At 43.3% G+C, this 14,159-nt stretch overlaps 1 protein-coding gene across 1 annotated transcript in view; it reads left to right on the top strand.

Annotated features, from left to right (window-relative positions):
- Positions 1-13,170, top strand: part of LARP4B (La ribonucleoprotein 4B) — a 76,977-nt gene extending 63,807 nt beyond the window's left edge. Inside the window, exons 13-17 of the mRNA XM_060248087.1 lie at positions 4,071-4,116; positions 4,850-5,011; positions 5,951-6,078; positions 6,832-6,943; positions 9,109-13,170. Of these exons, the coding sequence (XP_060104070.1) occupies positions 4,071-4,116; positions 4,850-5,011; positions 5,951-6,078; positions 6,832-6,943; positions 9,109-9,396 (736 nt within the window). The 3' untranslated portion in view covers positions 9,397-13,170. The remainder of the gene's footprint in view (positions 1-4,070; positions 4,117-4,849; positions 5,012-5,950; positions 6,079-6,831; positions 6,944-9,108) is intronic.
- Positions 13,171-14,159: the final 989 nt, after the last annotated feature.

The raw sequence follows: 14,159 nt of genomic DNA, 5'->3' as shown, positions 1-14,159 counted from the left end.
CGTAACAGCAAATTAGGTTATGTAATAGCTTCCGCAAGATGAAAGAGTCAAGAGTACGCTCTGCTGCTTGATAGTGGAAGATTAAAACACTTAACTTCCACCCCGTACCTTGTTAATGAAATAACTAAACATTTTCCTCATTCAGATGGTGATAAATATCCCTTTTTACAAGGCAAACAACTTCTGGTTTTTGAAAAACAAGTCTATAGGTGGATTTTTATCAGTTTTCCTGCTCCCAGCCTCCCACGCGGATTTTGGTTAAAAGCCATTACAGCGACAGTTTTCTTCGGTTTAGAGCCGAACTCTTCTTTTCTCTCAATTTTCATGTATTAACTTTGGCTGATGTTGAGTGCCCTAATGAGCAGCTTGGAACAATGATGTCGTAAAACTTGGAGGCTCTCAAAGAAGCGCTATCCTTGCGGTGGTGTGTCATTTTCCATCTTCAGAAGAGGGGACAGTGATTTCTGTCAATTGCCTCCTCTTGCAGCAGAGCCCGAGCGCCCCCCCCCCCCGCTGTGATTTGCGCCCCACTCCCAGAAACATAATTTCAGGAGGCTCAGTATTCTGTATTCTGCAGAGGAAGCAGTAAAGTCCCTGTTCTGCATGGACTATTCCAAAGTAGAGGTTGGAAACAAGACATTACAACTAAACACAGATTTCCTGTTTATCTGGTTTGCGGCAGGTATTATGTATCAGCATTATTTACCGAGTTTATAGCCTGCCTTTCTCCACTTACAAGGACCACCAATTTAAAGCATGTGTGAGAAAAATCACATTTTAAAACCATTGAAATCACGTCCCAGTGAACATCCTTAAAACTAAGTCACTAAGGCTGAGCCAGTGTGGTTCGAATGTCTGCTCATGCCAGGAAGCTGACTAGTAACCTTGAGCCACTCACACACACACACTCTCTCAGCATAGCCTACCTTACAGGGTTGTTGTGGGGATAGAATGGAGAAACAGAGAACGATGTGAGTCGATTTGGGTCTCCACCAATGTTCTCCCTAAGCTATGGGGTCTTGTGAGCAAAAATTCTACTTTGTGAGCTACTGGTGTAAAAGTTGTGAGCTACTGCATAAGTTTGTGTGCTCTGGGGGTCATCCTTCCTTGAGCTAAGACAAAAATGTGAGAGCTGGAGGCAAAATATCTGAGCTAGCTCACGCTAACTCAGCTTAGAGGGAGCACTGGTCCCCCACTGGGGAGAAAGGCAGGATACAAATGAATTAAATAAATACACAAATATATAATTAATACTAATGAAAATTGAATTAAAATCCATACAAAAAGATAAAACCAGTAATTAAACCATTGCCATTTAACTGCTGCTTAGCTTGTAGGATCATATTTGGCATACGCTGGCCACTTAGCCGTGACGATTCAATTTGTCATTCATTGTCTGTCCTCCTGAGTGCAGTATTCAGGTGTGCCTGTACAGCTGTAGATCTTGGCTTGGCTCTCCTTGTATATCTTCATCTATCATCCTGGCTTTTGTCAGATTAATCATCAGCTTGTGCACTTTCTCAGCCCTGCGTGCATATCTAACCTGTAGCTAGACTTTCAACACTGTTGAAGAAGAAGATGATGATATTGGATTTATATCCCGCCCTCCACTCCAAAGAGTCTCAGAGCGGCTCACAATCTCCTTTACCTTCCTCCCCCACAACAGGCACCCTGTGAGGTGGGTGGGGCTGAGAGGGCTCTCACAGCAGCTGCCCTTTCAAGGACAACCTCTGCCAGAGCTATGGCTGACCCAAGGCCATTCCAGCGGGTCCAAGTGGAGGAGTGGGGAATCAAACCAGGTTCTCCCAAATAAGAGTCCACACACTTAACCACTACACCAAACTGGCCGCTGTTGTACCACAGAATATTTGTGCTGTGAACATCTCTCGCACAGAGACTGGCCAAAAGCTCGAAAGAGTTCCTTCTGTGCCATGGGGATCTTGTGTTAAGAAGAAGGCATGCTTGATTGGAGTGAGAATACCAATACAAATCAGCTGAATTTTCAGTTTAGTGATACAGGAGTGAAGAGTTGGAATTATATGGGCACCAAGCTTTGTCTTATTAAAAAGAAGAAGACTTCAGATTTATACCCTGCCCTTCTCTCTGAATCAGAGACTCAGAGTGGCTTACAATGTCCTATATCTTCTCCCCCCACAACAGACACCCTATGAGGTGGATGGGGCTGAGAGTGCTCTCACAGGAGCTGCTCTTTCAAGGGCAACCTCTGTGAGAGCTATGGCTAACCCAAGGCCATTGCAGCAGCTGTAAGTGGAGGAGTGGGGAATCAAACCTGGTTCTCCCAAATAAGAGTCTGCACTTAACCACTGCACCAAACTGGCTATTAACATTTTAGCTTCTAAGGCATCCACAGAATATTCTTTGTCATATGGTAGGCTAGGAAATATCTCTTTAAAAACACGTAAAGGGGGGTGCTGAGCCTCTTCCCCCTACATTTCCCTTACATAAATTTGGTACTGGGCTGCTTGGATGGTCTGAATAGTCAAAGTGGTTTTGTGTCTGAGAAAGAGAGATAATAGCTCTCAGTGCAGCGAATATGTTCATTGGACCTTGCACTTGGATAAGATTGACACTATGCTTTGTCTGGGTTTTTGCTTTTTTGAATAATATTCCTGCACAGCAGTTACTGTGTAAAAAGGAGGGGGGATCGTCTATAGAATTCTTTTTCCTGCCAGCATCATTGGATTTTGGCACTCTCTGGCCTTTACCGATGGCTTCCTCATGGCAAGGTTGGGTTGATAGGCTTCAGAAAAGATGCCTTTGGAGATGACTTTGTTAAAGGTACCATTTAGAGAGCCAGTTTGGTGTAGTGGTTAAGTGCGTGGACTCTTATCTGGGAGAACCAGGTTTGATTCCCCACTCCTCCACTTGCAGCTGCTGGAATGGCCTTGGGTCAGCCATAGCTCTCGCAGGAGTTGTCTTTGAAAGGGCAACTGCTGTGAGAGCTCTCTCAGCCCCACCCACATCACAGGATGTCTGTTGTGGGGGAGGAAGATAAAGGAGATTGTGAGCCACTCTGAGTCTCTGATTCAGAGAGAAGGGCGGGGTATAAGTCTGCAATGGTCTTCTTCTTTATCTCCCACTACGTCACTCAGCCGAGTCCAATTCAGGGGACCTGCCTTGGGGTTGGAGCTGGGCTTTAAACTTGGCTGAGCAGAGTGTTCAGGTACAAGCCACGGCCATTTCCCCTCTGTTCCCCTGCTGTATCTTTTCCTTGGACAATACTATTGTTGGCCTACAGTGAGCATCCAAGCACAGGAATTTGGTACCAAATAATATGATTGGGAACTTGCATGGGCTGGATTGACGGTTTTTCAGTGCAGTTTGCAATCAGGTGATGGGAGGAATTTTTGTAAACAGCTCAGCAAATAGGTAAACCAGATCATCATCAAGTTGTCTCCTTCCATTTGTACAGTGTAGCTAAGAAACTGCCGTTTCACAAGTGGGGTGAAGACAGCTTATGGCCTCTTGAATGTCACTGGTGGACAAACCATGTTTCCTTTCTTCTCTGCTTTTCAAGGCTTGTCAGACTTGGATTAGAAACTTGCTGGATCCCATAGCTGTTGATCAAAATGACCCTGCCTGCTTAACATGGTCTTAAGAACACATTTAAGATAGAAGGTGTTATTTTTTATATATACTCTGGAATTCAGAAACATCTGCATAGTCAGTTAATAAAATAAATGAAGAATGCTGAGGCAGCATATGTGAAGGCTGACATTATTTCATTCTGTTTCTTTTACATTTTTAAGGGGTGTGTGTTGTAGAATAATTTGGTAATTTGTTAAAGTTGTTTTCTATTCAAACCGTAATCATCTGCTGGTAGTAATTAAAAAACTAATTTATTATGTTTCTGAAAATTGGCGGTTCCTATATTAATATTTATGCTATATAAAAGCTAATGGAAAATGTAATGCCTACTGTCTCTTCTTGTAACTCTTTAATCCTCTCTATATTGGAATGTCTGACTTGCTTTAGTCCATATAACCTTCACATATTAACAGAGAGGTGTAAAACAAGAGTAAGTTTATGATGGCAGTTTCTCTTTCTAGAAAAAACTCCTACGGCTATCGGAAGAAGAGAGAAGACAAGTTCACGGTGAGTCTATTTTTGTGACTAACTTGGTCAGGGATGACAGATTAGTGATTCTCTTCTTTAAACATATCATCCTACAGAAGAAATTTGTTGGTTAAATACTAAATAGGAAAATAACCATTCTAAATAGCTGTGATGCAGTTGCTTCCTAATCATCACAGGCAAAATGCTGAGATTATTGTCAGCAGATCTTCAATACGGTGTGAAATTATTGAAAGGCAGGCGGGGTTTGCTCAAATAGAACATACTCTTCTTCTTTTCTCTCTCCTCACTCAAAATGCTGGCTTCATTTACATTTTTGCATAACTAAGCAGCATCTTACGCAATATCAGAGGGTGTCCTGTTTTCTCAAGTCTGCCCCCTCCTGTTGGCTGCATATGGTTTTTTAATGTCTTGCTTAGAATATCTCAACTCAGAATTCTGCCCATGCGTGCAGGGCGTTTTTTGTAGCAGGAACTCCTTTGCATACTGGGCCACACACCCCTGATGTAGCCAATCCTCCAAGAGCTTACAGGGCTCTTATTGCAGGGCCTACTGTAAGCTTCAAGAGGATTGGCTGCATCAGGGGGGTATGGCCCAATATGCAAAGGAGTTCTTGCTACAAAAAAAAGGTCCTGTATTGCGTGCAATGATGGAAACCTTTTCACCGCTAGATTCCTGGTGGGTTTTCATTCCACTGTATAAAGTCTCCATGGTATTTTCACTGAAGTGTTCTTATATTCTGTTTCCCATGCAGAGAGGGCAAACGCAGTCTCCTCCTCCAAAGCCTCCATCTCCAAGCTTTGAACTGGGGTTGTCTAGTTTCCCTCCGTTGCCCGGAGCTGCAGGCAATCTGAAGACAGAAGACCTGTTTGAAAACAGATTGTCGAGTGTGGTAGTAGGGACGACAAAGGAGCGGGTGAGTGTGCACAAAAGCCGGGCTGGCAGGGGGTGGAGGGCTAGAGGCAGGTCTCCCACATGCTTCTGCAACCACTTCTACTTGCATAGAGCAGCCTCCATTTAATAGGTAGAATCCCAGGATTTATCTACAGCGTATGTGAAGCTTCCAGGCTTTTATAGCTGGGTTTCAAATTCACCTGGAATGTCTAGTTTTTAACCTGGTTTCAGAAACTGACACAGCTGGTTCTTGCATTTAAACGTATTAGAAGAGACAATATTTACTGGTGCGTTAAGGGGACTGAGGGAGATTCAAGTGGGGTTAGCACATAGTCTTGCGGCCATGCGGAGCTGTCTTACTCGTTGCCTGAAGGGCAGAGACAGAACGGAAGAAAAGCTGGAGGGGCAAGGGTGCCCAGAGTGTCCTTAATGCCTGGAAGTATCTAGAGATCCAGAGGCAGAGCTTTCAACCAGCTGTGCCTTCTACTCAATCGGGCCACTAGTCTTCTCTTGCCTTGTTTAATGCAGACAGTGGCTTTGCAGAATATTTGTTGTCAGGATTTTCATCCCATCTGATCTCTTTCTTTTTGGCAGCATCAATTCAGGCTGCCATTTTTGGAGCCTGGAGTAATTGCCACCCCCACCCCCCAAAGTCATATTTGATTGCCCTGCAGGTTTTTTGAGCTCTCCTGCAGCTTGCTTGGGTGATCTAGAGCTCCATGCACTCGACAGCAGTGCAGCTGACTCTGTCTGGTGTGGAGTTCCATCCAGGCTTGCTTTGTTGGCATTTGGGGGTGGTGGTGGGGGGGCTAGTTCTCCACAACGGGGATTGGACCCTGTGACATCAGCCCTCCAGCTGTGATTCTATGGAGACATTGTGCATCTTGTAGTATATTCTGTGCATGCAGCCCCTGTTGTAAATTAAGCATGCTTGAAATGATTCAAACTTCATTTCCTTCAGAACCTCAACGTGGATGCAAGTACAAACACTGTCCCATCAGGAATTCCTCGTGAGCCTCTGTTGCCAGTCACTACTTCTTCTCTACCAAGAACGTTTGAGAGGTCTCCTTCCCCATCCCAGTCTCCTGAGTAAGGACCTGGTTATACATCACTCTTGTATGCTGCTTTGAACAGAGAGTTTGCAATTTTCTGTAATCAAAAGCTTAGGCTTGATGCTGCTTGAATAGCTCGAGAACTGCTCAAAAGAACACCACCAGCACTACCCATGAATAAGCTGCAGCAGCAGCAGTCTAGATTTTAAATACTGTATAGTCAAACAGTAATCTTAAGCCTGGTTCTTAATGTTGGGAAAACAGCAGCATTCATCCAGGGAGAGGAACTTACAGTTTTGTGGTTCCCCTGCGGTGTATTAGGTAGCCTTCTTTCCTCAGTTAGAAGTAGCTCTGCAAGGGGGAAATGGAAGAATCAGGAAGATCTGCTTCACAGACTCCTTATGTTTCTGAGTGTTTGGATCCAACCCAGTGTTAGCTGCCCATTTCAGAGATTGTTGCAGCAGAATTACAGATGAGATGGCATCAATGTTCCCTCTAAGCAGTGGAGTCTTGTGAGCAAAAATTCTGCTTTGTGAGCTACTGGCATTAAAGTTGTGAGCTACTGCATCAATTAGTTTGCTCTAGGGCCTTTTTTCCCGAGCTGAGACAAAAATGCGGGAGCTGGAAGCTAAAAAATTATGGGTTAGCTCACACTAACTCAGAGGGAACACTGGATGGCATGTCTGGTGTTCCATGAATTTGTGGTTCGTAGTGCAAAGGACTTGTATTTTCTGGTCACAAAAGAAAGTAATGTCCCACCCCATTCACATGTTCTTTTGTATCTCTGCAGCGACTCCAAAGCTATGGACAAGCCACAGAGAGAGACACAAAACACGGAAAGAATTTCTTCCACGCTTACTACCGCTTGTAAATCAGTACAGGTCAATGGGGCTGCCATAGTCGTAAGTGCATTTTGACTTTTATGAGGAGTCCTCTGCTTGATTGCTACTTTCTGTTTGTTCCTTTGACCATTTCAATAAGAGCCATTTATTGCTGGGAGGGGGGGAAAGGGCCAACAAAATTAATCTAGCCTAAGTTGCTGAGCACTTTGGTTGATGAGTAATAAAGGGGCGGGAGCTTGAAATCTGGTCTTACATGTTTGGTAATTTCCTACACGAGTTATGTTTCACCCTTGTATAACTATCTGAATCAAACCACAATTGGAATTAGTCAGTTTTCTTGGCCCTTATATAATTATGCTCTCAGGCACCAAATGGGTGTGCAATAAGGTGTCTAAAATCCTAAAAATATCAAAGGCTCTAGAGTCACCATGTTTTTCAACAGCAAGCCGTGGGCAGCTATTCTTGCCTGTGTGGCTACAAGATCCTAGTTTAACTGCAGCCACTTGAAACCCCAAGTTGTTTCATAGTGGAACAAGTACTCCTAAATCCATCCATTCCTAAATTGAATGTCTGACCATTCCTGTGATGTACATGTTTTATTTCCTGACTTCTGCTTAATCTCCTTTCCACCTCTAGCATTCTCCATGAGGTGTGCATGCTCCATATAAACCAGGGGTGGCCAAACTTGTTTAATGTAAGAGCCACATAGAAGAAAAGGCAGATGTTTGAGAGCCACAAGACAAGGGAAGAAGAGAGGAAGGCAGGAAGGGGAGGAAGGGACAGATGGAAAGAAAGCAACATTCTTTCCACCTCTTCATCCCCCCCCCCCAATCTCTTAGTCTTTAAATTTATTTTCCAAGCCACTGGCTAGCTTGGCTTGAAGAAATTATTTAAAGAGAGAAATGCCTTCTCCAAACTGGCTGACGGGGCAGTGGGGGCTTCGAGAGCCATACAATATGCGTGAAAGAGCCACACGTGGCTCCCAAGCTGCAGTTTGGCAACCCCTGGTATAAACCAGACCAAATAAATACCAAAAAAAATGCTTTATCAGTATTCGGCTACCGATAACTGAACCTGGGAAAAGGTGGTGATGGTGGTTGTGAGCTATTATATGGGTGGCAGCTATACCACAAGGTGGCATAGCTCTGCACAGCCTCAGCTGGGGCTGGCTGGCTCCTCTTGCATCTCTGTTTAAACTATGGTTGCTGGGGGCAGCAGGAGCCAGCTCCACACCTCCCCAGCTGCTCCTCTCTTGAGGCTCCATGTGGATCAGCTGAGGCAGCATAAACCTAATAGCTCCGTACTGCCTTAGCTGTTATTGGCTCCTCTTTTTAGTTTGCTTGAAACAGGACTGCAAAGAGGAGCCGGCCAAGGAGGCTGGAGCTGCAATGTAAACACAGAGACCCACTATAGTGCGTCAGACACATTGGTCTATCAAAGTCAGTACTGTCCACTAAAACTGCCAGTGGCTGTCCAGTGTCCCAGGCAGAGGTCTTTCACATCACCTATTGCGGTATCTCTTTAACTGGAAATGCCAGGGATTGAACCTGCGACGTTCTGTATGGTAAGCAGGGATTCTACCACTAAGCCATGCCACTTCCATAACATCTTTCTTGTAAATCGTCTCCTCTTCTGGCCTTGGACAGTCTAGCCTCATGTCTGCTTTCTGTTGTGTCCTCAAGGTTTGGACTACTACAGCAGCTTCATGTACGGCTGACCAACTTGGAGACGCTTCAGTCAGTGCAAAAAGCAACTACTCCTCAGGTGTTGGCCAACATTAGGCAGATTTATCCCTACTCTGGAACAGCTTCATTGGCCCAACTGTATGCTTCTGGGCTCAGTTTCAAGGTGCCAGTTCTTACACTTTGAAGCTCTTTGTGACCTGGAACATGTCTGGAGGACTCCTTGTACAAATTCTTGCGCTGTTCCCAACAGGTTCTGTTGACAATTTATTCCAGTCAGGATTGTACAATCTTGCTCAGTGCAGGCCTGGGGGCTTCATTGGCCGTTACCCAAGTAATATCAGAGAACGGCAGGATAAAAATAAGTTAAATATCACAAAGCTTTCTCTGTAGTTGATCATTGTCCTCAACTAGAATTGCCCCACTTAGGAAGCGACAGTTATTGTTGGTCGATATTGCTTTAGCTTTTTTAAATCCAAAAACAAAACCAAAGAAAAAATCACTATGTTGTCCTATATCTGCCTTGTTCTTCTGATTGCCCAGGAATTACGAAAGCCTAGTTACGCAGAGATCTGCCAGAGGACAACGAAGGACCCGCCGCCTCCTCTGCAGCCCCAGAAAGAACAGAAGCCAAACACTGTCGGCTGTGGGAAAGACGAGCGGAAACCCACAGAAACTCTAGAGCGGAGCAAAGAGGCCCCTCCTGTGAAGTCAAGCCCAGGGCAGCCCAAAGACCAGAGGAGACAGTCGGGACGCCGATCACCACCCCCTCCAGCTGCTGGGAAACGCCTCACAAAAGAACAGAGCACCCCTCCCAAATCTCCTCAGTGAAACTAGCACTTGGGAGGGATTGAAACAGTTTTGCTATCCATGAAGTTAAACCCATGGCCACTCAGAGTACACAGAAAGAGTTGCTGGTTAGGAGCTTGCAGTGGGTGTTGAGTCTACAGAATGCCTGCAAGGTTTCCCCCCCCCCTCCCTTTTGTGTTTTTTGGTTTTGTTCTTCCTTTTGTAAAATAGATTCCACCTTCACTTCCCTCACACCTCTGTTCCCCCCACCAAATTTCCCCTTGAGCAAACAGTCTACTCTGTCAGGGTTTAATTAATCTAAACCTTGCGTTTAGATTGGTGCTTAACCAGAGGTGATGCCTAATTTTTTTTTTCTCTCTAGATGGAAAATACATTTACCTGACAGAAAACATTTTTTATGAAGCCTTCATGTGGCTTCATGTAATGATTCCCTCCCCCCGCCCCGATCTGTTACGCAGAACTGCGCTGCTGTAGTTTTTAAATAACTGGTCTAAAGTGCATGCCTTCTAAAAATGTCCAAAGGATTCATAACAGCAGCTAACATTTAGAGGGCAAGAAAAAGAAGCCTTTTACAAGACAGTAGGATTTCCCCTCCCCCTTCCTTTTAAATTATGGCTGCTGTGGCACAGCAGCATGGAAAACTGTACTTTTTTTAGTTTTAAAAATAAATTTGATTCTAACGTTTTAAAGTACAAGCATTTTGTTTTCTTCAGCCCAAAAACATCACATGGGAGGCTTTTCTAGTATTATTTGTTGGGATGGGCAGCAAGCGAGTAACCAGCTTCTCATTAAATAAAATGGTTCCTTGAATTTCAGGAAGAGGAGAAAAAAGCACATTGTGAATAGAAAATAATTCAGTACATAAACCCTCGTTTATGGCAGATGCCAGTTGATGGCCATTTTTTCACAAGATAGCACAACAGCACTCTTGTGAGGAGGATCTCTATTGCCTCTCAGCCGGAGGGAATTAATTTGAGTCACCACTGTCCTTTCTGGTTTATCCCTGTGCTGTGTGTAGGTTTTTTTAAACTATGCTCAAAAGTGCTCTTTGAAAGAGTTCATATCTTAAATCAGCCGAAGTGCTGCCACCTTTCTGTACCTACAAACATTGGCATTTTGAATTTAATTTTTTTTTCAGTCCGTAAGATAATGGAGTTCTCTTTTTTTTCCCCCCTTCCCGTGTGCATGTGACGGTGAGGGAAGAGATCCCCATTTCCGTCTGGGGTGAGGTTTGTCACACTTAACTTTAGAAGTGACATGCTTTCTGAAGGACGAGGATGCACTAAAGATTAGCAAGTTTCTAATAAAGTTTGACTATGAATCTTTTTTTGTTGTTTTAAAATGCCTAAAGTTTTTTCTTTTTTTTTTCTTTTGAGTGTTTGAAGCAGCAGGTGGTTCGGATGAAAAAAATGTGTTCCTGCTGAATACCGTTTATTCCACACAAAAAAGGTTTATTTAAACAACTGGTTTTTTTAAAGAATTATTTCCATCCAATATTTAAAGACTTGAATTTTATTTAAACTTGAAAATGACTTTGCCTTAACTTTTGTATAAGACAGCTTAGAGTTACTGAAGTCTGACCCCCTTCATAGGGTTAGTGTGGGTGGCGCGTACAGAATTGCTCAGTTGCAGTATGTATGTATTGTCACTGGTATTGCTGAGTAAAACATACTATAATACAGGATCTAGCGGTGGGGTTTTTTTGTAATATACCTTAAAAGATCTTAAGCAGTTGATCTTTTTTTTTTTTTCAAAATGTTGGAAAAAAATCTGTAAATGGAAATAGTCAATACTGTATTAAATATGTGCACTTGGAAGTGTGTGCTTTGATTGTACAGTTGTAAATAATCAGAACATATAAAAAGGTACCCTTAAAAAACTGATAAAAATTATTGATATATTATAAATGTTGCTGTTGAGCTGGATGTAGATAAACTAAATGTTGTGGTTTGAATATTACTTTTTAATTTGTTGGGTTTTTTTCCTTGTTACTTTTTTTCTTTATTCTGGTATGCTGAGCTGATTTCTGCCTCTTCACTGCAAAAGGGAATTGGAGAAAAGTTGTGTCTTTAAAATCCCTTGGGAATTTTTTAAATCTTTTGGGCGTGTGCATTTCAACCAGTGTGAAAACTTGGTTGTGCACTGTAATTTTCAATTCTGTTCTTATCAGCTGCAATTAAAATATATATTTTTTAAAATCCTGAGTTAGAAAGCAATTGCCACACATTGACACACACATACACACACACACACAAAACCTCCCCAACGTTTACTTCAATTGCTTTTTTTAGGCCAAACCATTAGCAGTTACTTGTATTGAACTTAAGTTTCCACATGGCTATAAAGAGACACAGGGCGGTTGATTTCCTAGCATAGATTGCTGCTATTTTTTAAAATTCTCCCTTTCAGAAACCCAGCCTCCTATTTTTGCACTGCAGAATTTAAAAATCGGCAAGCTGGGATCTGTCCGTTCCATCCTTTTTAGCAGGCACACTTGGAAATACTGGGGAAGGAGATGGAATTCCTAACATCAGTCCAAAATCACCAAACTGGTACTGTTGTTGGGTTTAAACGTTTATCCTTTATCCAGTAAGCAGTGACAGTGGTGGCTAGATTAGGCTACGGTTGAGACCAGCTATGGTTTTTTTGCTTGCCTGTTGGAAGCATGCAGTAAATGGCTGCGAACAATGTATTAAGCGGCCACAAGAAGTGTGCAGTGAATCATCACAGCCAACTGATATGTTTAAATTGATGCCATGCAGACCAGCAAGTGGGTTGTACCGCTTCTGATGCGTTCTGCTGCTGCTTGTACTAGGTTAATACACTGTAATTACTTCTCACCCAAATAACAGTTTGTGTAAAGAAATTAAAACTTTACCGTGATAAGCTTTCCTTTTACAAAAGAGCACGAGTGACATGCCAAATAACTTTTTCCCCCCAATCGCTTCACCATTTCCGCACTCAGACCATAAGGAACTACTGGCACAAAGCTGACACCTTACAGACCTGTCAACATAACAGCCGCTCATATCTGGCATTTTAAAAGAGCGAGCTGCTGCTCTGGAATCCAAGTTGCAGGTTAGAACAATAGGAACCCATTCGCAATTGACATTTTTTTGAAAAAAGAAAAAAGAAAAGAATTATTGTAGGATTGCTTCGGTGCTCTTCATACAGGAGTATAACACAGGTTTCGTGAAGCTTTGTTAAAGGAATGTATTTAAAAGAAGAGTTTACTTTTGAATATTTAATGTGTATCGGCGCTCCCTGTCTCTCCCCCCCCCCCTTTTCTGATCTCACATCCTGTCATAGAGAACTGGTATAACCAATCAGTCTTTGTCAGGGGGGCTGTCTCTCTTCTAGAGGCATAAGTGATTGGTGCAGAGATGCCCTCTTTTCTATATGTGTTGCAGTGTATCAAGAACAACCATTGGCGCTTCAGGGTCCAGACCCATCTCTGTATCCCTTGTAAGCTAGCTACAGTTTTCACATGTTCTGTAACCTATTACATGGATTGCAGCAGACAATCGAAGACGCCTGCAGGCTCACAACTGCCAAGTCAGGAAACAGAAAGTGTGATACAGAGGTCTTTTTTTGTGGGGGGGGAGGGTTTTCTGTTATGTTCTTCTTCCATTTAAGACTGGAATCAAGCTTACATGTAAACTATTGGTAATTTAAGTTTCCTTTTTTGTGTCATAAAATGTACGACTGTCTAAAAAAAAATGTAGGTTATGAAAAATAAAGATTTAGGCACTGTTGAATTTCTCTTTTTTTTAAATTAAATTTCTTACAACAGTATTTTTCACTTCTTTTGTCTTTGCGCCCACTTCTGTGTAGTCGTCTTGCTTTAGAAGCACATAAGGGAAGTTCTTGTGCAATGCCCCGTGCTCCTCAGAGAGTTCGTGCACTTTAAGAGCAATAAACGCTACACCAAAATACGGATCACTTTGCCCATTTTTTTTTAAACAAGGAATTTGTTGTCTTGAGAGACAATTTGCCCATCTTGTAATTAAACTTCTGAACAACCGTTCGTTTTCGTTCTTGGGTAAATTGTGATTAAGGTTTTTAAAATTCAAATAAAATCTTGTATATTAATTTTTATTGAATTATGCTAAGTGATTTGACTTGACAAAATCCTTTGAAATTACAGTTGGTGGTATTTTGTTACGAGTAAGTTGTAGTTCTACAAAGCAAGCTTAGAATGACTTCTACGTTCTGCCTAGCACTGGAGTACATAGGGTGGCTCAGTGGCAGAAAGAACGCTGTAGTAATTCCTTGGAGGAGCGGGGGAGAAGTACTCAACACAATTCTTCCTCTTGCTGTTTCACAACCCCTTGCCAGTATAGTTGTCAGACAGCAGCTAATCCCAAAGCAGTATTACTATCTGTAACATGAATGCTATGGTAGCCATTGCTCCCTCATAAACAGGCATCTACAGGTGCTTTAGTGCAGGGGTCCCCAACCACCGGGCCATGGACCGGGACTGGTCTGTGGCCCGCTAGCAACCGGGCCGTTGAGCAAGGCAGAGGCGCCGCACCTCCCCTGCCCACCCAGGACCCAGGTGGATGAAAGAGGCAGTGTGGCCTTGCTCCAAGGCAGGGAGGCTGCTGCAGAGAGAGGCAGAGCAGCCCCACTGCCTCTTCCGCCTACCCGGCATCCAATCAGCTGACCGGTGGGGGTCTTTAAATGGGAAAAGGAGGCAGATTGGCCTCCTGTTGCTTGACCACCTAGTGGAGAGGTGGCAGAAACAGCCTCAGTCTCCCCTCCCCCATTTAAAGACCCCCATG

The sequence above is a fragment of the Heteronotia binoei genome, chromosome 10, assembly GCF_032191835.1.
Source record: "Heteronotia binoei isolate CCM8104 ecotype False Entrance Well chromosome 10, APGP_CSIRO_Hbin_v1, whole genome shotgun sequence".
NCBI classification, from domain to species: Eukaryota; Metazoa; Chordata; class Lepidosauria; order Squamata; family Gekkonidae; genus Heteronotia; species Heteronotia binoei.
This window is presented reverse-complemented; position numbering and strand designations above follow the sequence as displayed.